The sequence below is a fragment of the Rhododendron vialii genome, chromosome 3a (assembly GCF_030253575.1).
Source record: "Rhododendron vialii isolate Sample 1 chromosome 3a, ASM3025357v1".
Lineage (NCBI taxonomy): Eukaryota > Viridiplantae > Streptophyta > Magnoliopsida > Ericales > Ericaceae > Rhododendron > Rhododendron vialii.
In genome coordinates this window covers 22266732-22287585 of record NC_080559.1, presented here as the reverse complement: position 1 = coordinate 22287585, position 20854 = coordinate 22266732, and the positions used below count along the sequence as shown (strand labels likewise).

Genomic DNA, 20854 nt, shown 5'->3' with positions numbered 1-20854 from the left:
GAGGGAGAGAGAGACGGGAGGTGGGCCTGTGGGGTGGGGGTTGGTGGTGGCGGTAATGGTGGGTAGGTGGGTGGTGGCGGTAATGGTACCCGTGGGTGGTGGGAGTCGACTGGAGCTGTGGATGGACTGGAGAGAAAGAAAACCCAGGTTAAAAAAGGGAACGAACGGAAGAAGAAGGAATGGGATTGTTGGGTTGTATGTATGTTATGTTTATTGTATAGAAGGGCAAAAAGGGGAGTTCAGGAATAATTTATTGGTTGTAAGTAGCAATTCCTTATAAGGTGGTGGTTTGTAGGTAGCAATTGACTGCGAGTAGCAAGAATTGGGTTGCGAATAGCGGCCACCTAAATAATACCTTAAACCCTTGGGTAAAGGGTTGGTGATTGGTAGTTACTAGTTAGTAATTGACAAGTTAGTTTTTTATTTTAGAGAGAAACCCTTGGTGAGAAAGGGTGAATAAGAAATCTATGGTGCTTGGTGGGTATTAAAGAGCAGCTATACACACACCTAAGGGCATAAGGTTTAACCAAGGATTCTTGTGGATCTCTTTGGGAAATACCTGGTTAAAATAGATCTTCTCATCTTGTAACTTAGCTCTCGAGCGCAAACAAATTCTGGTTAAAGTAGATCGCTTGCCTTGTGTCTAGTCATTAGAATGGTGGTTTCTCATGTCAACTTCAAACCTGGTAGCAACTCCACAAAATGAATTAAGCCGGGCTAGCTTCATGCCGCACTTTGCATAAAAGGGACCCTAAAAATAGTGGACCCTAAGCTGCGATGTTAAACGCAAGCATGGATTCTGTTGCTAAATAAGCATGAATGTTGAAATCCGCTGAACAAGCATGAATGTTGAAATCTGCTGAACAAGCATGAACTTTGGAATCCGCTGAACAAACGATGGCATAATGATAACCTGCCAAAGTAATGTGAATGGAAAATGCAAATGCCCTCAGTGACAAACGAAAGTAGGCTCTCCCACGGAAAGAGAGGGGTCGATATGCCCACACTCTGGAATAATGTTATTCACGCTTCTGCTAATTCTAAATCTAAAATTTTTAAATGAGTTAATTTGAGCTGGAAAATCCCTAAGATTAGATTAGCAGGCCTTGGTGAGTTAGACTCGCTGACCGGTCACGGCCCATATATTTTCGGATGGGGTCGTGAACTTGTTCAAGATAAGCATCTTTTTCCTTCAGCAGTCATTCCATCGATGGAGACTTGTTGGGGTTCTTCGAAATGAGAAGGTAGCCACTTTGAGAAGGCTGAGATAGAGTAACACATTTTCTTTCTACCATTTGAAGTGAACTTCTTTGAACTTTAAGGGCTTGTTGAGATGTCCGACATTTTCATTGGGCATCTTAGCAATGGTCCATTTTAAATCTCTTTAAATTGTTGGTGATATTGCAACGATAAACACCAAAAGTAAACTTACAATGGACAAATTAATTTGGCTGAGGCATAGAAAATCTCGCTCTCCTTAGTGAGATTCAAGCCCTCTAAGTATCGGTGCAATAGAAAATGACTATGACTTGTTCTCTTCAGGATACAACAACTTGATAAGAGTTCTCCTATTCAATTTTGACCGTAGTTAACACTTGTCTGGCTCAAAAAGAAAATACAGACTTCCAAAAATCCATCCAACTAAAGCCTTCAATGCATTGCCTTTTTTTTTCCGATCAAAACTCACACCTACCAATGTCATATTCTGTCTCCAACATTTACACACATGCATAAACGTAAAAAGGAATAAGGTCTGCCTATCAGCCACAATAAATATATGCATCCATTATCAAAAATGATACAACAGAAAAATATTGCAAAATATCCAACAACTGGTTTGGGTGCTGGGTCAATTGTGAACACGACCCGGCCTGATCGGTGAATATCCCTTCAATGAGTAGTGTCATGACTTGTTTGACAATATCCCAAAATGCATGCAGTGCAACATTTTGGTCTTTCGCTTCATTAGGTTGTTTACGGATTCAAAATGAAATGGCCAAGACAGTGCATAAAGACCTGCATCAATGGAGTAGAACACTTTCATCTGGTACTTGATGCAAGAGAGCAGTCACTAGAACAGCAAAAAGAACTTGTCGCTGTAACCAGAACCTGTTGGTCTCATGAATACCAGAACTTGTCTGACAGAAAAAATGCCAAATGAGAACCCCCCCTCTTACTTCTTCACTAATCTTAGTAGATCACCGATAAGATGTAAAGAACCAGTTACGAGCACCTGGCATATGAATCGCAGGAAAGGAAATATAGGATCAGTAAAGCAGAATTATCCTATACGCGAAAATTGGGAATTCTAAAGTGTCACCGTCTTATGGTGTGAACATGGTATGCCTTTCATGGCGACTCTTATACCATTTTGCGGTGAATGTTATGACGGGGAACACCGTAAATAAAGTGATTTTCAAAATGTTATGCAAAATATGGTGAAATGTTATGTCTTCTTGGTAGATGTTGTGCCATTTTAAGGTATTATTTGTTATGCCATTCGTCTTGTTATGCCATTAGTGATTTAATGTTTTGCCTTCTTATTGTGAAAGTCAATGGGAATACAGTATCCCCAGACAAGGTTTATGATGCCTTAGCATTCCACCGTGAAACTATAGGTTGCTCAAATACAAAGAACCATTGACAAGAGAGTTCCATAATTATTTTCCAAGCGACCTAGCACAGAAGCAAAAAACGTAAGCCATGTCTAACTATAATATCTTCTTTCATCCATCCAAAGCTTTTATACAACTGAAATAGTATAGCATAGTGTTCTGTATCCTCCCCTGACATGTACTACTCAATCCTAGGCTCACAAAAAACAACGTGATACTCTATTGGAATTACTACATAGTATTACATAAGCCAGTCAATCAATAATGTTATAATGAAAGAACGTTGTTAGTTACATTTCTATAAGATTTGTAGTTCAAACTTCAAAGTGCATTGTGCTTTAACAATCTTTATCTGGTCAAACATGCAAAACCTCTGACGATTTGCAAGTTACCTGACCATATTTTATAAGGGATAAACAGATATTGGACACCAAAAGTTAGCGATCACCTGAAGACGGATAGATTTATTCTGTTGAACAGTGTCGCGCAGCCATTTGACAGCTAAGGGAAGCGAAGGGAAAACTGTACTGTTCTCACAACTCCTAACACATCTTTCCTTGTCAATTCCACCCTCTACATAGGTGAGATCTTCGTTCTTGGCATCCCGTCCTATCAAGTCAGAGAACCCATATGAACTAGGACACCTTATAAAACAAATTTTACATAAAAAAAAATTGAGTTTCTTGTACTATAGAAGACAGCTAAAAGCACATGAAATAAAATGAGAATCCATTGAAACTAAAACTATTAACCATTTTTCTAACATAGGAACTGGTAAATGTTTAATATTATTGGAATTTGTGAAACTTTATATCCAACTCAAAAGCTTAAGCTTTTAGGTGAAGAGGTCCCAATAATAAATTATATGATCACTCATTCCATATCCAACCAATGTGGGATTGTACTCTTAATATCCCCCACATGTAGCCGCTTTATGATATCTATCAAGTGTAGCCTCTTTTTGGGTCTATCATCTTGCAACCTTTTTACTGAGTGTCATCATGAGGTGTGGATTTCAAATTTTCTAAAATGTAGGAGGGATTGTAAATTTTTCTCAACAAGTGGCAGCGCGTGAGGGGAGATGATGGAATGAATGATCGCTTAGTATAATATTGGCAATTCTTCACCCCATACCTTAAGTTTTGCTTTTGGCAGAAAATGTCCCGAATTCGACACTCCAACCAGGAAAATGACACATTATAAGTAACAGTAATACCTTTTTGGCTATTAATAAGGTTCTCCCATACTTTTTGAAGAGTCAATTGCCATGAAAGATCAACTTGCAAATCGGTCGATGGTAAGGCACTGGACCACACCTTGTTATACACTGATATGTTTGGTACAAACAGTGCCTTCTTGAAATGGACTCCTGAAACATCAAATTCGAATTGGGAAAATTGAATATTTTCTCTGGCTTGAGAGAAATCAGAGGATTTCCATAATAAGGTAATGCCTAAGGAGCAGGTAGATAGACAGACAGAACCCATGTTGTTCCCAATCATTGGAGGTATGGGCAGAAGAGGATTGGAGACAGACCTAAGCTTTGGCAATATGCACAGAGTGGCTGCTCTCAGAATACCACTAAAACAGTGGCCCCTTATACCTGTTTTGCTGCGGAACCATGCCCACTAATCAAAGCCAAATAGCAACAGAGAGGGCAGGCCTAGAGACCCAATTTAATTTCTGTGCACATTACCATGCTTCCTTCATTGATAGTCCAGAGCATCAGTATGCCTAAGGAGCAGGTAGTCGTGAAAATTGTTGCAAACATCAGGGATGCTCTATCTATGGTGGAACCATCTGTTCAGAATAAGGCTATATGCCTTGAGAGTGGGGAATTCCTGGAAAAATTTTGCAGCCTAGGAGATGATGTTTGGGGTATGGTTTCTCTATTTGTTTGTTTGTCTGTGTAGTTGTGTTTTGGTATCTTACTTTCCTTGTGTAGCTTGTGGTTGTATAAGGGTGGTTTAGGGGCTGGTTATGTGAGCTCGTTTGATAACAATGATAGATAGGTAGGATTCGTAAGGAGATGAGATTAGGTTTGGGATTGGTAATGAGAAGGGATTAATAATGAGTATGTTTGTTTGAGATGGGATTAGATAATGGGATTGGATTGATAGAAGAAATTGGTAATGAGAAGGGATTGGTAATGAGAATGGGTTGGGATTGGACTATGAATACCAAGTCCCACGGGGTATTGCTAATACCCCCTAAAGACCGGATTGGACATCCCAACGGACTAATAGTCCGGACCCTTTTTGGTTACCAAACAGAGTATTAATACTCCCATGGGATTAGTAATCCAATCCCAAGTCTCAAACCTCTTATCAAACGGGTTAGTGTATAGCCAGAGGTATGCCTCTGTGTAGTTGTATGATTGTTTGAGCAATGAAAGTGTGATAATCAAAAAAAAAAAAAAAAAGAAGAAGAAAGAAATTTAACACCCATCAATGCCAAACACAACTTCCTTCCATCCACTGATTCTATGAAAGACTAGATAGCTGCTTCAAATTTAGCTAAAATGGTTCAACTTCAGCAGGTCTGGGTTTAATTCTAGTCAACTATTTCTTGTACTATCTAATGTGCCATATATTTGGGAGCATTACATCCAGTGGCCACTATTGACTTAAATGTTCACCTCTCTTCAGGCATTAAGCAATTATCAATATGAAAGATGCATCCCTGTTAGATGATTACCATGATTAGCACATGTATTAACCAGGCGTGGAAGAAGCAACCGCGGGTCCCTCACTGACATACAATTGAACAACAAAATCTGCATATTTTTCAACAACTTCAGCTCCGCAGCATCTCAGAAGAAAATGAAGTAGGACATAGAGAGACAATGCATTCATTCACACACACACACAACAGAAAAAAAAAAAAAAAAAAAAAAAGGAGAGAAAAAGAGGACTTATGTAGCTACCCAATAAGCCAAAGCCTTTGTTACATAAAACAGTATGATTCTAGAAATCACAGTTCTGCACCAAATATATAGAAGTGTGTCTATATAGACATAACAGTTTCTTTGGTCAAGGAAACGGTCTCTCATAAACTAAAAATCACAGGAGACATTAGTTCTTCAAATTTTCTGTGGAGGTCCATCATGATAACAGATTAGAAACTAGTTAAAGTAAACTAAAAGTTGACCAAAATTCATGATCGGGAATTATTAACTAGTTAATCATAAAGTAAACTAGAAGTTGAACAAAATTACATCCCTTACGATGGAAAGAGATCTGAAGCTATACATGGGCGTGTACCTATTCTATCACCCTCTATCATTCTAGCCACTAGCCAGACATCACAATCAAAGTAGCATGGAAGTTCAGTAAAAGTGGAAGCTCCAATTACTGCCATGAATTTTCTCACTGTGCCATTGCCTCTTAACCACTAGTTAGAATCCTCAATAACTAAACCACTCTATTTCTTTCTTCTTTTTCTTCTTGTTTCCTCCGAATAAAAGTTTAAGGTAGCCTCCGAATAAAAGTTTAAGGTAGCAAAATGAAAGTAGATTGGTCGATCTTCCTTTCATAAGTTGCACCATTTTCCTTATTAAAAGTCATTTTCACCAGCAATTAGTGTGTAATCTAAACATGTACCCCCAACCAATCAAATGTTCCTAATTTCTAAATTGAGTTCTTCGAGATATTGATCCAACGCTATCAAAAGTTTTATGCTCTTACCTGTGTGGAGTTCATCCTGGGAGTTTCACAACCATAACCAAAATCATCCTGTTGGTTATTCCTTAACTCTTGCTTATATTCCCTTCTTTGATGGCAAGGGAAAACCATTTTGCACATACTTCCATGCTTTCAGGACTATGGGCTCCATCCAAATAAAACACCAGATCTCCTGGGCTTTCAATATCAATAAACCGATCAGGAACAATCTGAGCACGTCCTTGTAAAGTAGCCATTGTAAGCCCTTTAATGAAATGTTCAGGCAGAGAACTCTTTTTCCAAGACAGAAAAAAGAAACCACAAAACATGTCGAATAAATCACAACAATGCGAAGCCCTAACATTGTGTAGAATGGATAAATTTTCGCTTTACAAACTTACATTTTGTTCCAGGTTGTTGACTTCAATGCGACCGGTCTTTTGGAGCCAAGTAGAGCATAAAGCAATGGCAAGACTAGCATTTAGGCATTGATGCTCACCATGAAGACCAAGATTTAGACCATTCAACAATTTCATATCTAGTGCGGGTGCTACTTTAACTGGTACCTGTAATCAGCATGATTTTCTCAACTCCGCAATAAACCAGCTGATTGATTATTGCAAATTTACAATGCCACCTTTTAGCATTGTAACTTAATATGCAACTACAATCAGTAGTAGCTACATTGACTGAAAACGTGCTTGCTTTTGTGCAAAGGCAAAAGGCATCTACAGTGTAAGGCTAGATGGCATGGTTTTGTTTCTATTGAACTCCATGCCAACATGGAGGAAAGTATTTATGCCTAATTTGATAGTTAGAATAGTGACTGGTCACTTGTCAGCAATCTTCATGTTTATGAAATTCGTGGGCCTGGCTGTTGGACTTTGCCAGCAAGCCAGCCCATAGAGATCCAAAAAAATTTATCTGTGAAGTATGTTTCCAATCAATTTTTAATGCAAAAGTTGGCCATTTTAAGATCCATAAGTAACTCGAATCAGTATAACAACTCCCCAGTTCATTTTCGTTAACCTGAACAAGCAGTTTTTTTCTTGCAGTACTTGGTCTCGTGGTTGTTGAGTGATTACATTCATCCTTAAACCGTTAGATTTTGGAGTCAAGCTTTTAATCATTTTATTTCCAACATACAGGAAAATAAACAACTTACAGATAAATAACCAACTTACATTCAACTGGGAAGCCTTCTCTTCAAGTACGCGCAATGCTTCTTCAGGTTGGGGCACAGTAAAGGCTGGAATGCCTTGCTGCATCAAAAGAGGATCAAGAGGAATGAGGACACAAAAAAAAAATGAAGACAGATAGGAGAAGAAGAAGAAGAACGAAGAAAGAAAAACCTATATTCTTTTGGAAGTAAGAAGTATTTCATATTGGAATATGTAAACAAAAGAGATGATTTCTGAAAAACACCTTGAAGATACCAGCTTTCTCCCCTGCAATTTCTCCAAGAGTATTTCCTGTTTACAGGATGTAACAAACATGGAAGAGAACTTATTATGTACTTGACTGAATCCCGAAAAGCCTTATTGCACGCAACTCGAACCTGACACTCACATAAAACTTTAAAATGTGCAAGTAATCAGTACTCTGAGAAACAAGTAAACTGTCAATATTTATGTGACTTGCAATAAAATCCAAAGGTAGCTGGTGGTACCAAGAATAAGTCGTCACTAATCCCTCTGGAGCATTTCATATAATTATGGAAAACTGGTGCTTGTCCCACTCTTAGGTTTCACATGTTCAAGATCAAGCTCAACCAGACAATGTACAAGGTTTAAGATGACAAAATTGACACCCTGACTGAAGGTCAAGGATGTCTGTGAAATACACCAGCATCAAGCAATTTAATGTTTATATTCTTGCTTCTAGGCAAATTTATGACGAAGATAAACTATACTTGCAAATTTATGATGCAGTAATTATACAAACGGTCAAAAGCATAATAGCCAGCAATCTACCAAATAAAGGTGCAAACTACCAACGAGCCAAACAATGAAAAGTAGGAAAACGATAGCTGTAGTGCGTGATGAAGATTATCACGCACTTTACCAGCTAAACTACCGCAATCCTCACAGATACTGGGAAATCGAACTAGATGCACATCTTTGTTGCACAAAACAATATTGTTGGGGCAGCAAAGTGTCATATGCAAACAAACAAATACACAATGGTATATTACCGCATTTCATAGTATGGATGTGGTATCTCAGACAAGCTATCTCACTGTATTACAATTGAAACTGACATGAGCAGTCACCGTTGGAGTCACTAGAGATGGAAACTTACCAAGAATTTCCATGTGATCATACCCGAGAGAAGAAATACCACAGACAATTGGTGTCTGTACCTGAAATGTTAGCATAATCACGTTACAAGGGTCCCAGATTCTATAACCTACCAAGAAGACGAGCACATTGGATGAATCTTATATTTTCCAGGGTAACTGAAATTTATTAAGTAATTGTTGTAGAAAATTAACATATCTTAAGGTCCAAGCATACCACATTTGTCGCATCAAACCTTCCACCTAACCCAACCTCCAGGATAGCTACATCTACCTACATCAAAAAGAACACCTTCATGTGCTGATTTATCGTGGACTAACTTCATCCACTTGAATGTACAAAAAGATCGGGAGAAATTCTGTTGTTTAATGCTATGTAATTCTTTGAGCGGAAGAAGAAACCGAAATAAAGAATAATGAGTTTTCATAAGCTACCTGTTCTGCAGAAAATATCTTGAAGGCAAGTAAGGCAAGGAAGCGGAAGTAAGTAGGCATTGGCATATCATCATTGGTTTTTTCCTGCATATAAATAGAAGGAACCACAAGAACAAAAAACAATTGGAGATTAGTATTTTCACCTCACCACTTGTATAATAGCATGTGCGCTTGTATCAAAGGTGTATAAGTGGATTCCCATGTCTTATCCGTTTCATCATTTTGGAACTGCCAAGGGAGTAAGAGCTTGGAGAAATTGCCAGGCTACTCTAGCAAGGTATGGGATCGTCAGACCAGCAATTTGACAAATTGAGAAAAGAAAATAGGCAGAATACTCTGCTCAATCTCCCTAAAGGAGTATAATATACCAACTCCAAAAGATGTAGACATAGCCGTGTACACGTCTCATACTGTCTATATGACGATAAAAATGAATTCTCATACCTGACCCCTAGCTTAGCAAATACATTTGGAATCTACAACTCCAAAACCATTTCCCGTAGAGCATCCGCATCTCTATCAACAGATCCACTTTTGGACCAAAGTATCGAGCCAAATCCACCAAAATGGTCCTACATCAGTGTCATTAGGAGCTCGGCACTTTTTGAAAAAGGAACAGTTCCTCATCAACAGAGGCGAACCACTACTCATAAGTAACTCTATAATGTATTACGACTGACTATGTAGTTGGCACACGTGCTCGACAAGGTTCGACTAGACTATTGAGAATAAGTTCATTTCAAATATAGTCATTACAAGAATAAGAACGTTGTAAAATATGAAATTGAAAAAAAAACACATTTAAACAGAGAAGTAAAAGATAATCAAACAATACAGAAAGAATATTTTAATAGGATGTAGTCAGAATAGAGAGGCTCATGCAGTGAGAGTTTAAGAAATGACTTGCTAAAATAGAAAAAAGCGGGTTTCTAGTTAGAATTTAGCTCAACATTTGCCTAGTCTGATGGGATGCTCTTATGAGCCACACTCTTGAGACTTGACACACCTTGACACTGTTCGCTTTCAAAAAGGGAGGCAAATGTGAAGCTTATTTAGAGGGATAGAGCATGCTTGTTATAACGCGTGAGGGCATACACATACTTTTTAGTTACTCCGATAGAGGAAATATCCATATGAAGACAATAATAACAGCATTCTAGTCTTCTCCTACGAACCTTTTTGGAAGGGATCCAATGCCACAATATATGCAACAGAAAATCTGAAGCTCCAAAACAGATACTTGTCGATTCGAAAGGGGAATACATTACTAAGTGGTACATAGTCATTCAAATTCCACAACTATGGAAATTAAGAAGCTAAGACCCATTTTGTGAAGAAGAAAGATTAGTTCACCTAGGCATATCCAGAAGATAACTTTTCATCCAATAGTACAATTCAAAATACAATATGAAGCACTTGACCAAAAGTGGTCTAAAACAATATAAGAGATTAGCATGGAGGGGGAAAAAAATAGTTGAATAAGTTGATCACAGAAATGGAGATAAATGTGCATGCCTTGAGCCTATGCCAACACCACCAGAAGTATGCCAGAAACTTCTCTTCGCAGATGTCCACATTGAAACAACCAACCAGAGTGGAAACTTTAACAAACTGCATGAAAAAAGACTTTTGTAACGGTAAATTGAATACGAAAAACATTCATGAGTAATTACTAGTCTATCCAACTTGATGTACAAAACAAGTTGCGACTTCCACCATAGAAAAACACTACACGTTTTATTAGGCCCAAAATTTAGAAGAACAGGAAGACAAGATCTCAAGTTTAAAAAGATTGTAAAATACATCAGTCTGAGCAATTATAGTAATTAGAACAGTTCATGGAACCTATCCATTTACTTAACCCGACACTCAAGTCGAGTTCACCTCTCAAAGTCCATGATCAGACATTAGAAGTATGAAAAAGTGTTCAATCAACAATCCTAGTTTACAAGAAAAATAGTAAATGACTTTATCACACCAATTAACTCTATTCCTCGATTATATCAATGAATAAACGTACCCATTCAGTCGAAATCTTTCTCGGATGTCAATGAGGTGAGGAGATGTGAAAACACCAGTGTGGAAGCCGCAATGACGTAAAATTGATTCCGTAAATGTGCATGTTGATCCCTTTCACAAATCTCAAAATGAAAGATAAATCAGTGTTTCGTCCTCAAAAAAACATCAAAACAGAGTTGAGCATTTTTATACATGCAAACTTTAGTACTTTACTGAGGAGATGGTTAATTCCCACAACTGCAGGATTGATTCTTTCATTGTCTTTGCCTACGTAAGAAGAAGAATCCTTCACCTTTTTCGTTTCCCTCCAAAAACCCCTCTCCAAATACGACATACATATACAGCCTTACAGTTCCCTTATGTCAACGTCGTCAAGAAAGTAAGCCTAAAAGAGAAGGTAGCTACCAGTGCTCTAATGGGCCTTACAAGTCACAAGGCCTGTTAGAGCTCTCCTCAACCTGCTCATGGGCCTCACATTGGCCCCATTATGAAAGCTACAGTGATCCAAGGTAGTAGTAAAAAAGAAAATGATCAAAGATGACAATTCATTTCTTACGACAAGCCTAACCTGACATTAAATAGTCAATTAGGACCTTTTGTTGCACCAAATACACTTCTTGTGGTAACATTCCTCGAGTAGCGAATGCAAATACTTCTAACTAATTTTCTATGCATCAGAATCAATGATGCGATTTTATTCCGAAAAGTGTAGGAAAATATGTGGTTATAGGGAACAAATGGGGAATTATATAAAATGCAAACTTGAATTAAATATCAGAATTAGAAAAGCAGATCGAGGCCGTATCACAGAGCATCCTTAAAATAGATTCACTGCCTCACCGGGGTGCTCAAGGTTTTTATCGGCGTCCATCTCAGAATACGACAATTTCAGCACAATGGCACCGCACTAGACTGTTTACACAAACTGAACTATGCTTGCACTCTTCTCACTAGAAGAACTTAGGAAAGAACAGAGGAGACAAGCGGAGAAAAGCTTTGATAGTTTGAGCTTGGTTTCTAAACCTATACCGAAGACCCCTGTTATAATACTAAAAAGTACACAACTACAACTAAATCGGGGACAAGACTTCAATTCTCATCCCATTGGGTTTGGACCCAACCCAAACAGATGGGAAAAAATAAGGTGGGAAATTGACTCCATGTGAAGTGTTTTGCTCTGGGAAGTTGAAGACATATAGTCTCAGCTCACATACAAAGCCCAGTTTGACTGTCAATTTTCGCATGCAATACTTAATGAATTTTACTTAGCAATATATAAACCCACTCGGACCCCACCTCAATCGATATTTAGGTCCCACTTAATTTTTGACTCAAATATGCCCAAAATATTTGCAAAAATCCATTTTTTCCAGCAAAAAGATCTACCACACTTTCAACAAAAATGCACTTCTCTGAAGAATTGGGAATTACTACCTTTGGTGCCTGCTACATGAATAACGCTCATTTTCGAAATCGGTTCCTCCAAGTCCAGCATCTGTAGCACATACATTGCAAACTATCAGCTCAAATTAACAACAAATGCGCAGCAAAACGTCACTAAAGTGGTCAATCAAAGGATTTACCTTGACATAATCAAAGAGGAAATCGAACTGATCGCCTTTGTTGCTCTTATCCGCACGACTGTATTTCGTAATCAGAGACGACAACACATCCATGGCCTCATCATACGAAGAGGCCGTAGGCTTAGCTGATCCATCGTCTCCTTCACCAACGTCAAAAACACATATATCACATCACACACCGTGCGTAACATTTGAAATGAGCAAATATAGAGAAACTTGAGACTACAATTTCTAAACAATTCATTACCTTGTGGCATTTTGATTTTCTCCGAAGTTTGAAACCTACATTCATTAGATGATTACATACAACGCTTACATATATATAGATATATATAGAGATACATTTACACACATATGTGCAAGTTTGTATGTGTGTGTGTGTGTGTGTGTGTGTGTGAGAGAGAGAGAGAGAGGGAGGGAGGGTTTTACTAGAAAGAGAAGCTCGTTATGGGAAGATGAGATTGAACACTCAGCTGTGGTTGTGCGAAAGAGGCAGAGGATAGGTGGATTGGGGTTGAAGGGTATTTGAAGGCCTGTACGAATCAAATTGCGTTTCACGAGTGACGAACGGTTACGCTCCAAGAGAGTTTGTCGTTGGATTGGACGCATTCGGAATTTATACCCTCTGTTATGTAAAACTACGAAAACAACCCTGGGGTTTAACTCATTAGCAAATTAAGCATCGAATTTTTTCAAGAGAAACCGTGATTGTTTTCCTTGGTAACAATTTCAACCTTTCTTTCACATCGTTACACTTGAGGTGCAAAGGACAATTTTGTCAATTTGCATCGCCACCTTCTTTGTACCGTTATCTAAACACTGGCAATGTTGTTAGAGCAAACTTCAACTAATTATAAGTTCTATAATTACAAATTGGAGAATGAAGATGACATATTGAGTAAAACTTTTATAACTTATTCACTATTTTTTTTGTACTTTGAGGGAATTTTTGTAGGGACCCATCATTATTTTTAGATATTTGATTTCCAAAATAGAGGTGTGGTCTCCATTTTTGGAGACCCAAAAATAAATTTGATTTCCAGAATATATCCATTTACATAAAATTGGACTTTCGGCAACAGTTTTTTCAAATTAAGTTTAACCCACTTGAATTTGAATGGCAAACTATGCAATCAAATTGCAAATTACGTTATTATTATAAAAAATTTAAGTATTAGATGATAATGGTCATTGCTCCTAACCTTCAATGGTGAATTCAAAATTCAATTGTTGTGAACCCACTTTTTTTTAATTAATTCACCTTCTACCAGTTATTTTGCTGAACAGTGGTTTCGTTGGATAGTTTTTGCAAAAAAAAAAGAATCAAAGAAAAATAGAAAGGTAAGGATTTTGGCATGGTCATGGAGAGAGATTCGGGCTGTGATGGATTGAAGATAGATTGATTTTCTATTGAAGTTTTGGGTTGTGAAGACCGTGAACAGGAGAGAGAGAGAGAGAGAGAGAGAGAGAGAGAGAGAGAGAGAGAGAGAGAGAGAGAGAGAGAGAGTATTGAGTGTTAGCAGGATAAGGAGGATACTACAAAGAACTGATTTTCAACTGTTAGATTTGAATTGGAGGATTGGAAAGGAGCCAAACTCATGGTCTCCATTTTTGGAGACCCAAAAACCAAATTTCTAAAAGTATGATAGTCGCTTTAAGATTCTTCCATAAAGTACAAGTGAGATATGGATAAAAGGATTTATGCAAAGCTTCTTGTTTATAGTTTTTTGAGCATCTGTTTGCCTTTGTTTTAATGGAAGTCATTGATCGATTGTCCACGGAGTATGTTTTACATCTCAAAGTAAGCCGAACCACATAAAATTTGTGCGTCTCTCTCCCTCCGTTTGCTTGATTTCTCTTATCTTCTCTCACATTTGATTTGATTATTTTGATCTGTTTTGCATATTAGATTTGTTATTCGATTCAATATTCATAATCATCATCTGCTTATTTGGATTCTACACAACAACATTTGCTCTGACTTCAAGCAGGGACTTTCAAGATTAATCAAAATACGTGTAAATTAACACGAATACATGGTTATAAAAAATAAAAAATTACTGAAAATGTCAAGGTGCTGCTCAATTCGTTGTCCAAAATTATTAAGCATACAACAACATGTCTCTGACTTAATTAAGTATATACATTATTACAGTAATTTTGTGGACAATCCCTCACTCGCTTTTCTCGAAAACTCAATTCTCCAACCATTTCGACTAACAAGTACTACTAGTAGTACAGAATCTGTTAACTTTCCAACATGACCAACCGAATTGAGTATTAATTAGTAATAAATTAAAGAAGAGAATAGAAGAGAAGAGAAAATGGTCCAACGGCCAACAGGGGGGCGGGGGGGGGGGATGTCATAGTGTTTGGCGGGGCCTATACCCAAACCCCGAGACCATATCCATTAAACAAACAAACAATTCTAAGCCCGTCCGTCCAATGGTCCAAATATCCCTCCCCTTTCGCGGGAAAATTATTAGTTAAAGCGGCGCGCCTTTATTTATTAACTCCCTCCTCCACCTTTACAGGAAGCCAAAAAGCCACACTAGGGCCTCTCTCTCTCTCTCTCTCTCTCTCTCTCTCTCTCTCTCTCTCTCCATGGACAAATCTTACACGAAGCTTCCGACTAGCCACTTGCTCGGTCCAGACCCGGTACGCCTTGTGTAAATGTACACCAATCGGAACCACTGTTATGGTTCTTTCATGATTTTCGCTCTGTTCTTGGATTCCTCCTGATTTCCTGATTTTGTTTATTTTGCTTGTGCTGTGTTGCGTAAAAATTCATGATGAAACACTGAGACCAAGATTGCCTATCTATATTAATACGAGGGCAAACAGTTTTTCTCCTATACTAAAGGTGCCCCAGGAGACTGATTGTTTTTGTTGATTTAAGCTACTATTGCTCCCTGATGTACTTTTTCTGAAATTTGACCTAGGATTCGAGATTACTAATGTAGTGGAAATTAGGGATTGCTGCGATATTTGATGATTAGTTTTGTATGCTACTACGTCACGTAATGAATTAATATGATCATGTGAATGGGAACTCATACTATTTGTTCTTTGATGTTAGTTAGGTTTGTTTGGATGATCAGTTTTAGAAGGTGTTATTTCTAAATGGAAATGATGAATCTTATTGTAAGTTCATCCCAGAGGTTGAATTGAAACCAGTAAGTTTAATCGAGCCTAGCCCCTGCTAGTAGACAGTGAGATTTGTCAGGTTACTATCGAGGTGTGGGTAAGTTATCAAAAAAGGTGATTTTTTGGTCCTCTATTTATGTCGATAGTACATTTGTAGTTTTTAAACACAAGTGAGGCTTCTTTTTCCTAGTCATGATGGGTTTTTGGTCTCGAGTTAAGTTCTAATTTGGCTTCATTTATATCATTCACATTGGGGGTTTTATGACCTGTTTGATTACAGATTTTTCAAAAGCACTGAGCAAACATCAGAACTATTGCATTGATAATTGCTTTTAGTAGCGTTTCTCGTTTGGATCATAACTTGATAATTCACATACAGGCTGTCATCAGTGAAGAAAAGAAAGCAAGTAGTTATGAGGGTATGACTTATGAGGCTAATATTGGAAACCCCTTTATATCCGTTTACATAATATTCCTGCTTGTACTTGGATCCTAGTCAAAGCGTCCTTAATTGCTGATGAACTTTTTGTGCAGGCCCTGAAGAAAATTCGCCATTATTTCCTCCAAACAATGGCAGTCAGGCACAGGGATATCAAACTCTTGGAAGTCCAAGTGGTAGGCAATTCTAATGGCTATTCCTATGCACGTTGAACAGTCATCTTTCATGATTGGTTTTATGTTGTTTTTCTATTTAGGGGATAATAGTTATAAATGGCCCACTCTTGTCGAGTGATCATAAACAGATCTTTCACTTATCTTGTTACCAATCCGATAGATAATAACATCCTTGCGAAAGCTGAAGGCAATTTGATATCCTTTCCTAATAATTCTTACCTAGTTATCGTCTTCTTTAACTACTTGATTTGAGGTACCTATGTTTACTTGTACTCCTGAATTATGTGCAAAAATATAGTAGAATATAGACTTGTCAGATCAAAATCAAACTTGGCAGCTGAGTGTACTTGCTGCCGCTACTTTTTTTTTTCTCCGTTCTGCATTGAAAATGCATGACAACAATGAGTACGCATGTAAGTGGTGTTGCTTATTCTAAATTTATCTATTCTATCCGATAAAGTTTAACTATTCTCCATTATGATTAGGCGAATAATGTTAGATTGTGTAGAAATTTTTTCCCGAGTAGTGGAAAACAGCTGGTTTCACAGAGATATGAATAGTTTGATACTGCAAAAGGAAGTGTTTACCAACTTTCAGTTGTTTCTTTATTGCGTGTTTTGCTTCGAATGTGCTTTTTTCATGAGCTGAGAAATGCAATCATGGCAATGTCTTCATTCTTAGCCATATTAGGCGTATCCAATCAATTTTTTTCTTTCCCTTTGCCATCCTTGGACCTTACCTCAGCTTGGCGTAACTCCTCTTTTCCTCGGCTATAGATGAAGACTTCCGCACTCATATCTTTAGAGAATCTGTACGTCTACATGACTCTGCAGCCATGTTACCTGGAACGTGGATCGTTCCGGTACGAGGAACGGGAATGCAATATGCCACATGCTTAAATTGTGTATGCTTCTATAGATAACAAAACTAGAACTTACTCTTCCACGCGATAAACATCAAGTGAAACTAAATATTGCTTGTCAAATAATTCATACAAAACACATTTCTAGGAGTTTAACAACTGAACTTCTTACAATTTATCCCATCGGAATTTCATTTTCTCTCTACTTTGACCATAATAAGTTGACATTTTGGGGAAAACTAAAGGGATCACTTTGGATCGCTAGATTTACCGTTTTGGAACGGTAGTGTACCATGTTTCGGAACGTTCGTACCAAAATGTAATTCGCTAGGGCAGTAGTGTTTTCTGGTAACATGGCTCTGCAGTTGATGAAAAATGCTTTATGTAAGATTAGATGTTTAATGAAATTCATGATCCGAAGAGTTCCCATGAGGCTTATCCTTTATCGATGGGGCTTACTAGTTAGTCCCACAATGCTTTATGTTGTAACCTGCAGCAGCAGTTTCGTCATTGTACTTTGTTTCTTCACAAAATAAAAAGAAAAGTACGCAGAAGCTGTCAATTTTTGTGTTCTTTTCTTTACGTGGCTATGTGTTACACAATTGCACCTGTGTTAGGGCATTGTGTATTGATGCAGACATTTATGCTACTGATATTTGATCACATTTCCCTGCCTGGCTAATATGCAGATGGAGATAAACAACAATCAACGAACAATTGGAAGGGATTGTTTAGCATCTCATCATACACACCATATTTCAATGTGGACACGGACATTGTGTTGAACAGATTGATGAGTTCGTTGTACCCCATTAATGTAGATTTTTTCAGCAAGATTAATGCCAACCCTGATCTGTGAGTTATTCTAATTTTTACTATGTTTTACTAAATCTATCTTATGGCAATGTAACCTTTTGGTTTTACCTGAACTGTCTTTTGTTTTGTTTTGTGAGACAGTTATTTTTTTCATTTACATAGCTAATGCTAAGTTGGAACCGCATGTGGGAAAGAATTAAATTTCTAGAAGCGGAGGTGGTGGGATCTTATGAGAGGATGGATGATACATATTGATGGTCAGTATGAAATATCAAGCAGAAAAGGGTGAAATATGTGAATTAGTTTAAAATGTGTTGCTACTCGGACAGAAGTTATCTCTATAGAGTCATGCACCTTTAAAGCTGAAAAGAGATTGCATTTATTGAGCTATACAGAACATGAAAATCTTGACACATAGTTTTCATACGTTAACAGGGAAATACAAACACAGTTGTCAAACAGATATCAATTGATTAATTGAGTGAGAAACAAAGAAGAGATTATTAACCAATCAATTATCCATGGGATTCACATTTTCGACGTGCTCTTTCTGTCCAAGGCACAAAAGGAAAAAAAGAACAGAAGCATTTGGCTGATTGCGTCAATAAATGCAAAAACTATTAGCTTGATTGTATCAAGATGGTTTTCTTGAACTAAGATTTCCTAGGTGGCTAAACATCAGTACTCATGACTGTGTTGTTCAAGAATCAATTGGACTTATTCTACTAGCCCGTCGGAGGAGGAGATTTATGATATCTTGTACATTATTCTTGCTGTAAAAGAATAGTGGAGGTGCTGCCGCAGTGTTAGGTTCATACTTTCATTGTCTTAGACCTTAGTTGTAGGAACCTTCAACTATACCCACGTTTCTTCGACGGAAACACGTTTCCATGTTCCCATCGGAGGAAACTCCTAGAAACTCGTTCCAATGACGACGGGAACTCGTTCCTAACCTATACGGGAACTTACACCCAAAAAACGATTGAGAGACTTACAATTCGAGCTGCAATTGGGACCTTTAAAGTTGTTTTGTTCTTGTTGGTGTGCACATCTGATCTTAACCTTCTAGAGTCATAAAAATGCCTTTTACTTTTACGCCTACTTATTATGCACAACAACTCTATTTTGTAATCATGTGCTACAATAATAATATTGAAATTTAACTAGAAACTCATACTTTTAATAATATTTTATGTGGTAGAATAATAGTTTCATTTTGACATTTAACTCTATAAAAATATTCTTAATAATTTTTCCTAACCGCTCCCAATGGCGCTCCCACACTTCTATGATCATCCGCTCCCGCTTCGTGCAACTATGTTTTAGACCAAGGACAGCTTGTAGATGCTGTTAACACATCTTTGCTGTTTCTTCTTCTTCCTACTCCAATTATTCATACTGTTTGTACATTCTCTTTGTCAGTGTGTACCCTTCCTATGTCCATGGTAGTCCAGTGAATGAATGCACGTTCCAATAATCAGTTTTACTATCTTATCGTATTATATGCTTGCTGATGCTAGGCTGTTCTGATACTTCAGTTACGGGCTTATCTGGACTGCTACCACGTTGGTATTTGTGATTGCTTCCCTTGGAAACTGTGCGACCTACCTGATGGACTTATGCAGTGACACTAGTACTTCTTGGAGCTTTAATGTCAGCTACGTAGATGTGGCGGCATGCTTAATATACGGCTATGTAATAGTCGTGCCATTGGGATTCTACTTCTTGCTTCAGTATCTGGGTTCAAACCCCAGACTCGTTTGCTTTTGGTGCATGTGGGGATATTCACTTTTCATTTTTGTTCTCAGCTCGGTATGTATCAATTGTCGCTTTAGACTACTCATACAAACCACAGATAGACTGATGAATACACAGTGGCCCCTTGCACTGCGACAACACCTTTCTTGTTATTGTTATTGTTCTTATGTCATACAAAATCTTCCTTCTTGCTTTCAGTATTGTAGTTCTGTGATCTTCTGACGCATTCTCCTACAATATGTCCAGTTTTTATTGGTTATCCCTGTGGAATCTGTCCGGTGGACTATTATCATCATCACTGGTGCTTCATCAGCTTCCTTCGTTGCCTTGAACCTCAGGTCATCTATGCAGGGGAATGATCTGACACTGGTGCTAGTTGCTGCATTTATTTTGCAAATGGGTTTGGCGCTCTTCATCAAGATGTGGTTCTTTGCATAAACCTGCCACGATACTATTTGTGCTCAGTTGATGTGTTTTCTTTGTAGCATGAGATACTAACCTACTTGAAGCCTGGATCAGGGAAGAAGAATCATTTTTTTGGCTTTGTTCTACACTCTGGCTTATGTTATAATTTTGTAAAGCAAAGAGACATTGAACAATACGAAACTATCTGAGATTGGTGAATAGTTTTGGAGAGTATTTTGCTTGTGTGTAAGTGTTGAATGTCCAGGTTATTCAGGCCTCGCAGTCTTGTCTATTCAGCTTGTAAATACCTAATATATGAACTTTGCGTAGATGTAGTAATCTTGGTGAAAATTGTGTTTCGGTATGCCTCCAATCAATTTGTTTTTTTGTGCTGTTCTCACCGCATTATTTAGTTTGCATGCCCATGTGTGAACGGAGGGCTCTTTGTAACTTACACAATGGACCTATCTAGGCTTTCAGTTTCGTTCTTAAATCGTTTATCGAACAGAAGCAGTTCTTCGCAAAACTATATTAGACAGGTTCAAATTGACTCCAACACATTGAGTTCAGTGTTGGAATATCACTTGGTGAGGTTGGTTCCTTACTCTCCCTCTTGAGGGAGAGGTCGTTGAGTTCGA

The 20854-nt window shown here is 37.9% G+C and overlaps 1 protein-coding gene, 1 non-coding gene and 1 pseudogene across 3 annotated transcripts; 1 reads left to right on the top strand and 2 right to left on the bottom strand.

The window, feature by feature from the left end:
- Positions 1 to 1836: 1836 nt before the first annotated feature.
- Positions 1837 to 13187, bottom strand: LOC131320466 (folylpolyglutamate synthase-like; annotated as a pseudogene).
- Positions 4220 to 4327, bottom strand: LOC131321449 (small nucleolar RNA snoR100). The gene has a single exon (XR_009198495.1). It is a non-coding gene; the product is annotated as a small nucleolar RNA snoR100 (small nucleolar RNA).
- A 1936-nt stretch (positions 13188 to 15123) lies between the features above and the next one.
- LOC131320464 (uncharacterized) lies at positions 15124 to 20589 on the top strand. 2 transcript variants are annotated; one of them, XM_058351182.1, is made up of 7 exons: positions 15124 to 15186; positions 15217 to 15271; positions 16140 to 16179; positions 16295 to 16375; positions 17927 to 18092; positions 19592 to 19865; positions 20058 to 20589. In XM_058351182.1, the coding sequence occupies exons 2-7, from the start codon at positions 15218 to 15220 to the stop codon at positions 20247 to 20249; spliced, it is 807 nt and encodes a 268-aa protein (XP_058207165.1). In that variant the 5' UTR covers positions 15124 to 15186; position 15217; the 3' UTR covers positions 20250 to 20589. The 2 variants fall into 2 exon arrangements, with proteins under 2 accessions (XP_058207165.1, XP_058207164.1); XM_058351181.1 differs by having other exon boundaries at positions 15152 to 15271.
- Positions 20590 to 20854: the final 265 nt, after the last annotated feature.